The sequence below is a fragment of the Polyodon spathula genome, chromosome 15 (assembly GCF_017654505.1).
Source record: "Polyodon spathula isolate WHYD16114869_AA chromosome 15, ASM1765450v1, whole genome shotgun sequence".
Taxonomy (NCBI): Eukaryota; Metazoa; Chordata; class Actinopteri; order Acipenseriformes; family Polyodontidae; genus Polyodon; species Polyodon spathula.
In genome coordinates, this window is record NC_054548.1 from 1824973 (window position 1) to 1839102 (window position 14130).

A 14130-nucleotide genomic window follows, 5' to 3' on the forward strand; every position below is an offset into this window, starting at 1 on the left:
TCTCACTAGGAAGCTTAATGGAATATGATGATTGCTGATCTTTGGAAGCATTTTTAAGTACGCCAGCCCATTTGTTTGTTTTTTTTATCGACCTTTTCTTCTTTTAGATTGACAGTCGAAAGGTTTTGATAGGTGAGAAATTGGCAAAGACTGTTTTGTTGTTCTGCATTAAAAAGACATTTGAAGTAAAACATTAAATAAAAATCATCATCCTTATCAAATAAATAAAATATTGCACCACAATCACGATATATTGCAAGATGTACCTTGCTTGTGTGGAACAAATCACGTCTATTGTAAATGCACATCGTTCAGGTGCAATATACACACACAATACATCTGATTATATTACTACAGGTAATAAAAGGGTTATAAATAATTATATTAATGATGTGCATTTTCTTTGTGTTAATCTTTTGCATATGTCCCTTATCATGATACTTAAACAATATACCCCACAATGCTCAGACCTAGTCTTATTCACTACAGTGTATCCTATAAACTTGCATGCTCCAACAACACAGCAGCAATTTAAACATCTTAAATATAGTGATGCAAGTCAGCTGCATTAGTCTGCATTTTAACCCATATATAACTTAACAGAAACACTGAGATAAAAGCAGTGCATTGGCTATTGTATCACAATAGATTCAGCAACAGACTACCTCACAGAACTAAGCCGATTGTATTGTATTGTATGCACTGGATCAAGGACTTTGTTATTATTTAAAATGATAACTGATGCTTTTTAAAGAGTAAAACACACCCTCAGCAACAGTGTGTCAGAACACTGTCATGGTGAACATTGTTTAAATCCAAATAATTTCATCCAAGCTGAATGTTAAAGGGAAACAGCTCGATACAGACTCATTTGAACACATTCATTTGGTACTGGCTGTCACAGAGCTATTCAGCAGTTTGAATATTATAATGGGGCTTTCTATTTAGTTTAATAAGCCTTTGGGGATAATTCTGGGAGATAGCCTTGTAATAAAATCCTAGTTTAAAACTCAATCCTGTTGTAACCTCCTATGGATAAATCACACTACATAATAAATAACTTTTAGTCATATAATGCACAACCAATATGGCACAGATGCTACGGTTCACACCTACAAGTCCTTATCACAATAGTTTCATGCAAAGAATAGAAAAAAAGGCTACTTTAGCGCAAAGAGATACTTCAGTAGTAACAAATGACATGATATTAAATAGATATAAAAGTTGTTCAAGTGTTTTTTTGCTTGTAAAAAACAGAAAGTACAATGCAATGCCATGCAATAGAAGAGAATTCCATGCCAGGCAGACAAACCATGCATTACAATGCCACTGCAGCACACAGGTTTCTTAGCCTTTCAAACATCCTCATACTTGGTCACTGATTGATATGTTTAAGGGCTTGGCCAGTGTTAATAATAAAAAAGCAACAACTGGCCAGCCCCCTTCTGCTCTACAGTATGCTAGTCATTTCTGACAAGTGTTTTCTCACATTGCCAAAGCTGATGGTCTGTCTTAAAGTGATATGCTAATATGAAGCCTCACTGAGATCAATGGAAGTCCTACGTTTTGCTACTTATGTATTTCTGTGGTAAGGCAGGTCGTGTAAACAATCCTGCTTTTATTTTTTATTTTTTAAACCAAGTGCATATGTGGCTATGCCATGCGTGCACAACATTAAATGGCTTTTAAAAAGATTTACAACTTCTTATATCTTTTTTCTTTTTTTTTTGGCACAAACCTTTTAAAAATCGTAACAGATCAAAAATTCCCCTCCCCGAAACATAAACAAGCCCCCTTTCTCCTTCCACACAAGTTTCTTTCAGTCTGTCCCAAGCTCTCGCCCCACTATCTCTTTGTTTATATTTAAAATACTGGGGGGTCTTGAAGGCTGAGAAATGACCCTCCCTCACTCCATAGCAGCTTACAGGTCTGACAGGGTGTTCTTGGCAAGTTCTTTAATTCCCTGGAGAATTCGCTTCATGTGGCCCACCTTCGATATCCCCAGGTCCTAAAAAAAACAACAGCAAAACAACAAACAACAAACTTTTAAATTTGCTTGCTGTGTTTCCAGCTAGCATGCTAGCATTGACTTGAGAAAAGCATTTTTAGCCCTGTAATGCCCAAGCCTTTATGAAATGAGAAAAAGCTACTTTATTTATGTAACTAGATTCCCGTATCTTGTACACAAAACATAATTTTTATTTTATTTCCTGTCTGGCAACACATAATGTTCTGCATATGAAAAGTTTTGGCTTGTGAGGCTGGATGTAATAAATTATTACATAGAGAGGTGGCTAAGCATCGTATCATATGTGATAGAGGGATGGGCATCACGCGGTGGATATGCAGTGAAAGGCATTTCATGGGGCAGTTGGCTGAAGTGATCACACACAAAAACTGTTTCAAACCATACAGCTGAACACACAAATGACTGTCTGCAGTACAAGGGCCACTTAAAATCGCAGTGTCCGTGTCACAATCGAATCTCAGTACACACTTTGCTTCAAAAGGCAGATACTTTACAGTCAGGCTGCATAATTTGTCATGAGTCAATACCAGAGTTTTCTTTTTTTTTTGTGGATAAAAGCTCTTGCGTGGCCCTTTACTGTAGAATGTTAATGTACAGATGAATGCAAACGATGTGCCCCAACATTTATTCTGCTTCAGGCTTTTCCTGCAAACGGAAGGCTTGAAGGGATAGCATTCTATCTTGCTAGGCATCGGCCTCCTACCATACAAGCAAACACAAAAACAAGCGAAAGCCTACATTGCTTTGGCTTCTCTCCATTTGTATCTCCATTTAATAAGGCACCAACCCTTAAATAAGAGCTAGGTGATGTTTCAACTTGTATCAGAGGCAACCCCACCCCAGGGAGAGTTTATATTATGGATCATGTTTCCAAATATTGGAACAATAAAGCGACAGCAATGGACATTACCGTCTCAGTCAGGAACCATTATAAAGAATATATCCCAGTGAAAGGTTCCACTCAGTGAAAGTGCCTCTCTTTTCAGCACACGATGAATACACCATGAGTGGCATGTCGACTGAAGAAAATAACAGTGGGTTTGGGTGAGGTGAGATGGGGTGAGGTGGGGAGCAGGGGTCCCGATCCATACACACTGCATCCCAGCACTGAAGTGAACAGACACAACCATTCACTAAGCCAAAGTTAGCTTGTATTCATCTTTTGACTTTGCAAGTACTGTTTGACAAGTGGCACAATCAAATGTAATCTAAAAATGCTACTTACAATCTAATAACATTACCACTACTAATGCTGAATTTTATTGATTATTTTGAATTGTGGGCATCATGTGTTGCACAACTGAAAGGTATTAGGACTGCCCAGGTCAACTAAAAAGAAACTATAAAGAAAGTGTAATCAATAAAAAAAAAGCTAATAAATAAATATGATACACTTTAAACGTGTTATACTTTTGTTCCTCTATGTATGTGCAGATTTGAAACCTGATCAATAAATCCTGTTTTTACACATTTAGGCACGTTGCACTGACTCCTACAGAGCACAAAGCCTTTAAATATGAGCACGCAATGTTAGTAAATTAGTTTTGGTTATCAAAAAAACAAACAAAAAAAACATTTGCACAGTAAAAAGCCAAGCAGTGCAGCACACTACAGCGGAAAGGAGGGGTGCAGAAAAAGAGAGAGAAAGAGATAGAGAGAGAGATGTGACGATCCAAGTGAGAAAGTTTATTTTTTTTTCGAAGCAAGAAGAGAATTAGGCACAAAGGGTATACCTTCAGGTCTCGCCTCTCCAGGTGCAGCAGCTCGGAGCCTCTGATGTCGTGGCGGATGAAGATTTCTTTGTACTCTCCCAAGCTGAGCAGATCCAGCCAAGCAGCCACTTCGTCTGTGCCCCACCTTTGAACTACCAAAGTTAAGAGCAAAAGCCCCTTAACATTCTACCAGCTCAAACGCATCACAAAGCAAACAGGGTCAGGCCGAAGAAAGGGAAACAGAAGAACAGGGCAAAGGAGCTGTGCAGCGGCCAGCAAGAGGGAGGGTTACAGTCTGGTCAGGTAACAACATCTCTCAGAGGTTTCACATGCAAGTTATTTATTAGCACTTCCACCATTCAGAGCACAAAGACATGGGAGAAAAGGGACAGCTGTGCTCCTAGCTGCAATCTCCTGTTTCATTTAGAAGTTAAGAATTATAAAAATAAACTCTGAGGTTTTGTGCTAACAGTAACCCAGTTTCTCTTGCACTGACAGAATAACCTCTCACTCATATCTTTACACCAAATAAGAATTAAACATTTTTAAGAACAGACTATACTGACTTGCATGTGTGCATACACAGCTATTGCATGTGTTAATAGTTTGCTTAGTTTTAGTCCCTCTCATGTATAAGGGTGCTTGATGCAGTTTGTATCAGAGTGCCCAAATATTGCTCCACTTGTACAGTAGTAGTGGTTAGTATGACTCACTTACAGCACAGTCAAGTGTAACTGGAATGCAATGCAAATGCCTTCTGTATGTTTCTTTTTTAAAGTGTGCTTATGTATGTTTACAACCAAGCCAGCCCAAGTGAAACTGAGAAAGCCAACTGCACACCACACACAACTAAAATCATTCCTGGACTGAAAAAGCAACGCAAACAGCATTTTTGTTTTACAATAAGATAAACGAGCCACGGCAATAAAATTAGAAACTGCTGCTTTCCTCTCTGCATTATTTAAAATGTTGTTTACAGTATCAGCGTCATAATAGGCGGTGTTAATAGTCATGCTGCTATGTTATATTTTACTATTCAACTTTTGTTATAGCTAGAACACATCATCAATATGAAAGCAATCTGTAAACAAAAAACAATTGGTTCAATACCTGTGAACAAGTCGACTTGTAATGAAACCACATAAACCTGCAGTGGATTATTCCACATCTGAAATCAGCAGGCAATGTATGGAAGGTGGGGGCGAATGTATTGTCGAAATCCTTAACCATACACAGGGGTGACCCGGGTAAGAGGGTACTTCAGTCTCTATACCAAACCAATAACTGACAAGAGCCCCTGTGACTACAATACTTCAAGAGCCCCTGTGACTACAATACTTCAAGAGCCCCTGTGACTACAATACTTCAAGAGCCCCTGTGACTGCAATACTTCAAGAGCCCCTGTGACTACAACACTTCAAGAGCCCCTGTGACTACAGTACTTCAAGAGCTCCTGTGACTGCAATACTTCAAGAGCCCCTGTGACTACAGTACTTCAAGAGCCCCTGTGACTGCAATACTTCAAGAGCCCCTGTGACTACAATACTTCAGAGCCCCTGTGATTCCAACACTTCAAAGCCCCGCTGATGGTTTTTGTAAGGGATAAAAGACAGATGGAAAATGTTTTTATGATATGGTACTGACTCGGACTGTACTGAATGGTCAGCTTTATCTTCTCAAACTATTAAAATAACACTCTTCTTGTTTTCCATGTGCAACTTGCAAAAGACATGAACAAAAAGAATCATCCACTGAAACAAGTTATGGACATAAGTATTGCTCTCCAGCATTAAAATATAGGAGTCAGACACAGTAAGTTCTAGCTGCTGTAAAAAAACACAATATTGTGAACTCATATTACTCGTCTGTTTCAAACAAAGGAAAGCTGTATTTCCTCGTAGGCACAGTACGCTTACCTGACTGAGGGTTTGCCTTATGCCTTTGGGTCTTCTCTTTCTTGAACTTTGGCACAATACGAAACATGGTGCTTCTACTGTTCCTTTTGCCATACTCCATTGAGTGCTCCTGTTACACAGAATATTTCATAATATTAAAATGTTAACATTTATTCACTGTAGAGATTTTGTTTATAGTTAGAGTTGGACTTGGCTGAACAAAATCTGCGTTTTGCTCAACAGCATCTAAAAATAGCATTTCAAATTTGTTATTTCCCCCCTTTTTTATTAAGAGTTTCACTATGTCTGAAATGTTTGTTAATATGACAAATTACACTCTACAGGTATGTATGGACAAAAGTTTTGCATCACCTATAATTTTAGGAATGGGACATACTTAAAAAAACAACAAAAAAAAACACAACAACGTGAACATAATTTAGATCTTTTATTTAACATACACAATGACATCGCAAGAGTCTATCAGAAGCCATAATAGTAGTTTGGTATTTCATATTAGATTTTGAAATGTCACATTTTTCAATGTTTCTCATTTTTTTGTTAAATATGTGGAAAACTACAAAACAGTACGTAATTCAATTCAATTAACGTAACATTATTCAGCAGATTTCAGTCAACGTTATGAAGTAAAATGTGCTAATTCCATAGGGTGATGCAAAGCTTTTGGCCATAGCTGTAGATGCCCTATGTACGACTCCTGGGGGAGCTCCGGGTACCAGGCTTCCGAGGAGCTGAGTGGCTTAGTTACCACTTTGCTAGCTGCAGTGTTTCCAAATCCCCCTTATCCTGTGTGCAGCTTGATTTTATAGTACAGTTCCCTACCTCTTCATCATTGGGTTGCAGGACGTGATAAAGCCAAGGGATTTCTGCAAGTTTCCTCAGCTCCATCTCCACACTCTGCAGGGCGCTGGACAGCAGCTGCTCGTGGGGCGGGTCCAGTTGCTTACAAAGAAAAGACACGTAGCTGACTTGAGGACACATTGCTTCAGCACCACCGTAACAAGCACTGGTATCATTTGAGGGAAAAATGACTTCAATGGTTACGATAGTCCCAAGACTAGGCAGAGTGTACAGCAGCACACGGGATCATTTTGCTGTCTTTGGCGCATTTATTTGGGATGTTCTGAGGTGCTGCTAATACTGTTAGACATTTACTCTCGATCTTGTATCCATTGGGGTCCGGTTAGACCCAGCTGTCAGCACTACCAGACTGCAGGGTAGACAGCAGTTTTTCAGTGAATCATGCCCTATACGTTTTAGTCCTGATTCCTTTGTGAAAATCAAGGTGAAGCTGACTTACATGCTGTTTCCATTGGTAATGGAGACTGTAAACAGTAGTTTTATGGTTGTTAGGAACATACTTTGCAACCTCACTCTAATCAGACAACTCACCAGTGGTACTCTTCCAACAAGTAAAGATTCTGTTTCATTGTGCAGAGCTTTCACATTGCTTGCAATTTCAATGGCTGTGTTTCTCGTTAGGCTCTGTAGAAGACAAATAAACCACTGAGCTATAGATAACGGGAAGCAAAGATGGGGTGCAAACACTGAACTGCAAGGCTTTGTATACACTGTGTCAATGCATGCTCTTCTGTAATCTGCACTATGCATTGTTCTCATGGAACATATTAATGTCCTTTAGTGTGCAGGGTCAAGTGGTTTCTGTAAACTTGTTAAAAGTGGGGTGTCTCAGACTAGTTGAAAGCACAGCTAAATGTAAATTGCATAAATACATACATCTATCACTACCACCTATTGTATTACTACAGAAACCACTAGGGGGCATGTTTTACAAACAAAGCTCTAATGGCTGCAACACCACAGCCTCTGACTGAAACCCCCACATGTTACAAACTCCTGCTCTTGCACTGTTACTCAACCGCTGTTGGATATTATAACTACTAAAGGAGCAGAGTGCTCTGTTGCTTACCTCTCGGAACTTGGGGTGGGTTTTGTTGAGTGCGTGTGAGGACGCGTTGACTGCGTGAGCCAGCTCCTGCTCCAGCAGGCTGTGCGATTGCGCTGCTTCACAGATCCTGAGAACACCCACAAAACCGGATTAACAAACCACAACAGCATCCTATACTGCATAGTGTAGGTCCATGTTGAATATAAGATATACTGAACAAGAGAAAAGATACAGCAGGTGCAACTGATGGAAGATCACCTAACAGTATAATGAACCAGCTGATGCTACTCCCCTCCCTCTTACCTGGTAATGAGCTCCTCCGCTGCCCTCGAGCACATCTGGATCTGGACAACCTCCTCATCTGTGGCCAGGTCCACTGACTGCTGGGAGTACAGGTGGGGCCGAAGCGCCGATTTGTCGTACTTCAGCTTGTCCTCCCATGACTTCAGCGTGTTCTCGAAAGCCTGCCCAGATGCCAGTTCAGGAGTTATTATAATAAATAGGACTAGTTAGCCTTCCTTCTCACAGCGGACCTGCTCACAGTCGTGGAATAAGAGGTCCAACCCAAGCGGCAATGCATACTTAGGCCTGGATTGAATCACTTTCCAAGCACCTCTTTAGCTATTGTGTACTATGTGTACTTCCACAGTCATTCTGCTATGTCCACAGAAGTGTTCTCATTTATTAAATGTAATTCAGACTTTTAGTGAAGTAAAGAAAATGGATCCCGTCATTGTAAACCCGTCTTACTCACCCTGTCTCTAGTCAGCATCTGGGCTCTGTTCTTATGAATAATTTTGATGACCCCCGGGGGCTGAATCCAGGCCTCTCCATCCACTTGTATGGGAACCCCTTCATCACCCAGGATTGTGATCTTCACAGACCGGCACTACACCAGAGCAATTCAAACCAGAGAGGATTGAAACCCTACACAGCACACACAGGACAGTGCTACTCAACAGCATGCATACAGATCCTGGACGGGTTTGATTGATCAAAGGGATATGCAAAAGAAAAGCAACGTGTTCAAACAGGAGTTTGGGTTATGTCATCTTAATATGCTCTCTTAAACGTTTGTATCAGAAATCATACACTGTATGAACACCTCCAGCTGGCTGCTGCAGGGCAGATGTAATGGATTCAGCAGGTATAATCAGTTTTCTTCTTTTTTTCACGGTTATCAAGGATTTCACTATTTCTGTGAAAATTACCCATTGCCGTGTAATATGTAGTTCCACTTGAAAACCCACATTTCTGAAAGGATTGTGTAAATAAACATATTTTTATCACCTAAAAAATAAATACAAAAATTACAAACTTAGCAATATCACTCCATAAGAACTGGTCAACACTGCCAAGCTGTCAGTGACATTTGTGAAGGAAATAAACAGTGACAGAAATCCTCCATCACGCAAGAATTCAACAGTATCAGCTTTTCATATTTTATTTTTGAAGTTCAAATTTTAGAAAGGCTGCTAATCTGCATCAGCCCTGCTGCGTTGAATACCTCTGGGAATGAACATTCACACTTGAATGTAATTCTAATCGTTTTGAATTGAAGACTGTGATCTGAAACCCCACCTGCGCTATCCTGTGATGTTGCAGTTTTATAACTCGTGAAACTGCCATCTGCATGCTCCCAAAAACGGCAACAACCTCCAAGATCTTGTCATCGAACGATGGGGCGCAAAAGATCTACAAAATAAAAACAAATCATCAGTCGTCATACACAATGCATGCACGCTGCAGAATGCAGAAGTTTTATTTGTATTCTCACTGAATAAAACCTGCAGAGTACTCTTGTAATAACAGAACTTGTGTTTCCATGCAGTGAAATATAATTAGCTTACTGCATCAACCCCCAACGCTTTCAGAAACATCAGTTCACAAGAGGTATTTGTAAATCATCGTGGCAGCAAATATCAACATGAATATTGCAGTGATATTATAGTGGAATACCAGTTACTGTGCTGTACATAAAATACATTGAAATATTAAAAGCACCCACACTGTCACCTTACCAAGAGCTCAAACGCTTGATTCTACTTGTACAGTGATCTGGGATGCCATGGTATGAAGGGCACTATATAAAAATACATTTGTATTGTATGTAAAAAAGTAAATGGGGTTAAATATTGGGACTCTTACATCATCCTCTTTGGTTCCGCCCCAAAAGTTGGTTCCACCAGCATAGCTTGGAATGTTCAACACAGCGATGCCTTGCAGACTGGGGAGGGGTATGTACTGTCCATCACACTGCAAGAGAGACTTGGAAAGTTTAGGGAAACCAGAGCGCTGTAGGAGTCATCTTAGCCTAGTCTAATATCTGGTATTAATGTACTGGAAAGCTGTGTATCGGCAACATTACAACATTGTCACTTCAGAGTTTGCCTTAATATGATTTTATAATATTCCTGTGTGACCTACTTTGTGAAATGTGCTTGTTGTGTCAGGGATGTGTGTGGATCAGCTTTTGCCCCACTGTGAAGAGACAAGATTATCACTAATGTCTAAATGTACAGGTAGACATGGATATCTGCAGAGATATAATACATTACCTCCAATTGGACCTTTTGCTCCAAATTCTTGTAAGTCCTCTGCAGTAGCTCTTTAGTGCCAAGGACACCGTACCACATCATGTTCTTCGTGCGGCTCCTGTAATGCCGATGAAAAGTCAGTTTACAGCCTCAGAACTGCAGTACAGCAGTAAAAATGTCAGCACCCCGGATGAAAGGAAAATTCAGTTCCAAAAAAAGAGAGTATACGCCATCCAGCCAGCATCACTCGTCCAGAGAGAAGACTCACCTGCATTTTTCAGGGTGCTCCTCCCGTTTATTATTAAACTCCAGTGAGATCTTTGCATCCAATCCAATCCCAAAATAGTTGTTCATGACACATCTCTCTAAGTAGCCTTCTCTGCGTGAGACAAACAAGGAGAGAAACTTGAAACCACAATAAATTCAAATATTATTGAACCTTTCACAAAATATGTCACGCAGGAATATCAGGAAATCACGTGAGCAACTTGCAAAAGCATGAAAGCAGAGAAATAAAACGAAACAGTAAGAATCCCCTTTTTGAGGATTCAAACCTAGAACCTCCTGGGTCTTAGTACTTTGCACTCATTGGCAGGTTTACCAGTTATACAGCAGGGTTTAGGGTTCATCCAATCACCGTAAAAGTCCTGAAACAGTGGGAACTGGCAATTAAGAATACATTTCTAAAGAGAGCGTGTTGTCATGCACTCTCATGGGCTTCACGCCCCTGGCATGAACTGGCGCCGCGGCAATTAAGCTGCAGTACAGGAGCTCTCTGGAGGCAACAATCAACTAACAAACCCACAGCGAAAGGAATTCCTTACAGTGAATCCGGGTCTGCATCAATGAATGGCGTTGCTCCAAAGAGATCGATGTTGGCCAGCAGCATTTTACTGATGATAGAACTTCCTGCAATGGAGGCAGCCAGTCCAGCTCTTAAACCTGTTGGAAAAGTAAAAACACAGAAGTCCATTTACATTTTACAATGCATTTCCTGGGTAGTTTTTCAGCTAGGACGACACAGGGTTTGCTTGTGTGTGTAAAATCAATAAAAGTGGCTTTTAATAAATGTTTAAAAGGTGACCGTATTGCTTATATGGAAGTATTTCCCAACATGCTTCTGCCCAATTTGTTACAGCACTGATTTACAGCACTGACGCACAAGGAGGTAAAGTGACTCCTTCACAGATTGATCTAAATATAGGATTTATCTAATAGTCGTGTAGATCATTAAAGCAGGTCCCTTGTGTAACAAGAGGCCAGGAAAACCAACACCTTGACCAGTGCATCCAGGGGGAGTTAATTCTAATCCAAACAGCAGCTGTATCTTAATGCGCTCCAGTTTTGTCAATAGGACTCCCATTGTCTTTTGCTGCTTGCTGTAAAACTTTAGAAAAGGAAATGGTGCATCTTGAAAGCCTATCCTAGCGTCAGTATTTTTCAGTTACTGTAATGAGTAGATTCATTACGGAATGATGGATTATTACAGTGGGACAGCTCCCGGTTACCTGGGCAGATGATCCTGGTGTTCAATACTGGCAGGTTTTCTTTGCTGGTAGTGAAGTGAGGAATGGAGAAGGAGCCGCTGTAGGACTGAGTGCTGCGACTGATCTGTCTCTCTAGAGGGGATTTCGGAGTTGTTTTGGCTGGTATAAGAAAGACAAAGTCAGGTTTCTATAAGCCTCTTGTTTTTTAGTTTTTTTCAATTCTGAAGTGATTCACTGACTAACTCAACGTCGTGGGTGTTGAAAGTAATGCAAAAGAGGTCAGAATAAACCAAGAATCAGTAATCACGTTTTGATCAGCTATAAAATATGTTATGTAAATACAAAAGACCACGTCAGGTATCAACGTGTCGTATATATCCACCACCAGCGGCAGCAGGAACCCAGAAATTGTGACAAAAGCTGCCCTGGAATAGAAAGGGACCGGCCTCGCTGTCACAGGAGCTGTCAAGGCGGCAATATTTAGATCCGGTCAGTCAAGCCTGGTTGGCTATTTGCTGCCTGTTTGTTCAAGCAGGGTCTAAGAGGGAGGGATAAAGGTTAATACAAGAACAAAGTTTACTGACTTGAATGTGCCTCTAACTCCTTGGTGTCTTCGTCCTTCTCATCGTCTTTGTTCTCCTCCTCGTTTTCTTTCTTGAATTCCGTCGGGGACTGGATCGTTTGTTCTTGGGTGTGGGCGTTCTGCTCATCCACAACTGCCATGGAGAATATCAGAAAACAAGTTTATTATTAGCATGCACTCCTTGCCAAGGCTACCAATTCAAATCCACCACATTGTGGCTTTTAGTCCTATAATCTAAACACCTGCCACACTTCTTAAATATTCTTGAAAAAAAGGTTTAATGATACGTCTGTGAGCATCCCCAGAATGCAGTGCATTCACAATAATCCTACTTAACAGCATTAATCGTTGCAATAGTTCACTGTCAAAAAATCAATTTGTGTAACAAAACCACCACACCTAAACCAGTGCAATTCCTCAACAAACATCTCAAGAACTTATTTGCTTTGGCTCCCGTCTGATTAGCAGGGCTCAGAATCAAGGTGAAGGGGTCAATCCATCACTTATCTTCTTTTCTGGAGCCACAAAGTGGGAACGTGAGCGGATTTGTGGTTAGATGTTGTCTGTTGGATCAACAGACCTCTGCCTACAAGCTTTCTCTCGTATTATCCTTGTCTGTCCATCCTACGGGCTCCTGTGCACAGACCTAACATCACTCAACCCAGGAGACCATACAGCCCCACAGCCAGCTTCTGATAAATCCAAATTTCCCATTACTTTAGTTCTTTACTGCCAAAAAAGTCCCCACAGTCTGCTTAACGTAGAGCTCATCTGCAGGCCTTGACTGTGCAAAGGAGAACTTCTTCACTTTCTCAGCAATTATACTGCTGACCTTCACTGCCAGCATCCCACGTCTTGGATCACAGTACAGGATCTTTTGAACCACATACTGCACTGGAAGGAATTACCCTGCACAAAAAACCTGTTTGAGCCTTTATTACCACATTTATTACTGTTATTTATCAACAAAAAGCACCCCCCCCCCCCCAAAAAAAAAAAAAAAAAAAAAATTAAAATTAAATAAATAAATAAAATGTGTGAACAACAAGCTGTATTGCTTAAACAAGTGGCAGTAGACAGGAAGAATGTTTTTACAGCACATGTTTCTTGTTTTCAATAGCGCACCTTTTTCCGTCTGTTCTATGATTTGCCTCACAGCTTTTTTCAGGCTGTTGGCTCGCAGCATGAGCTGCTCTCTCGGTTTGAAGAATTTACGCGGGGACGGCTTTTCGGTGAGATTTTCTTCCAGCTTCTTCAACTCGGTCAGCGAGTCCTCACTCAGCTCCTCCTCCTCTAGCTCCTCCTCCTCTAGCTCCTCCTCCTCCTCGCCTTCCTCCTCTACGATTGGTGGGGTTCTATGTGGTGGGTGGGCCGTGGCCTTGACCTCAGTGTTTAGAGTCCTGAGCAGGGAGTCCAGCTTTTCATTCAATACTTCACACTGGAAAATAAAATAAACTTTTTTCAAACTCAATGGTATTACAATTCAATTGGTTATTTCAGCTTTAAAGCGTTTTGCTCTGGATCAGATGAAAAGCTGAAAAGGTGATTCACGAAGAAGCTCTATTTAAAAAGCTTAATTCAATAAGCATTTATACTCGTCCGTGAAAAAACATGGGCATTTTGATGTATTGCTGAAGGCTTACTTTTATAGACATGGCTTCAGCCTCATTGATGTTCTCTGTTGTTTTCTCATAGGATTTGCCAACTTTTGCAACAAAGTCCTTGACAGTTTCACATAAAACCCTGAAGGAAAGAGAAAAGGGTTAATTCCTAACTGTAAATAATCTCTCCATTCACACCCACACTGATTGAAATCCTGCTATCACTCACTGGTACATGGCCTCCCAGTTGGCTCTACCCCACGCTCTGCAGCATGAGAAGGTTGCTTTACATACATGCTAATTGAAAGGACTGTTTTCATGACTTATTGTGTAACATATTGAGAGCCCGTCCGCCG

At 40.6% G+C, this 14130-nt stretch overlaps 1 protein-coding gene across 3 annotated transcripts in view; it reads right to left on the reverse strand.

Moving 5' to 3' along the window:
• Positions 1-369: 369 nt before the first annotated feature.
• The window catches only part of LOC121327947 (diacylglycerol kinase eta-like), a 67769-nt gene continuing 54008 nt past the window's right edge, over positions 370-14130 (reverse strand). The window contains exons 14-30 of one of the 3 annotated variants that reach the window (XM_041272310.1): positions 13817-13916; positions 13299-13611; positions 12175-12306; positions 11612-11749; positions 10928-11045; positions 10372-10482; positions 10125-10221; positions 9715-9822; positions 9148-9261; positions 8321-8455; positions 7870-8030; positions 7588-7693; positions 7050-7142; positions 6480-6599; positions 5658-5766; positions 3763-3893; positions 373-2008 (exon numbers count right to left, since the gene is read on the reverse strand). In XM_041272310.1, coding sequence (XP_041128244.1) covers positions 1922-2008; positions 3763-3893; positions 5658-5766; positions 6480-6599; positions 7050-7142; positions 7588-7693; positions 7870-8030; positions 8321-8455; positions 9148-9261; positions 9715-9822; positions 10125-10221; positions 10372-10482; positions 10928-11045; positions 11612-11749; positions 12175-12306; positions 13299-13611; positions 13817-13916 — 2173 coding nt within the window. In that variant the 3' untranslated portion in view covers positions 373-1921. Of the gene's footprint in view, positions 2009-3762; positions 3894-5657; positions 5767-6479; positions 6600-7049; positions 7143-7587; positions 7694-7869; positions 8031-8320; positions 8456-9147; positions 9262-9714; positions 9823-10124; positions 10222-10371; positions 10483-10927; positions 11046-11611; positions 11750-12174; positions 12307-13298; positions 13612-13816; positions 13917-14130 lie in introns of all 3 variants that reach the window. The other 2 variants (XM_041272311.1, XM_041272312.1) reach the window with 2 other exon arrangements.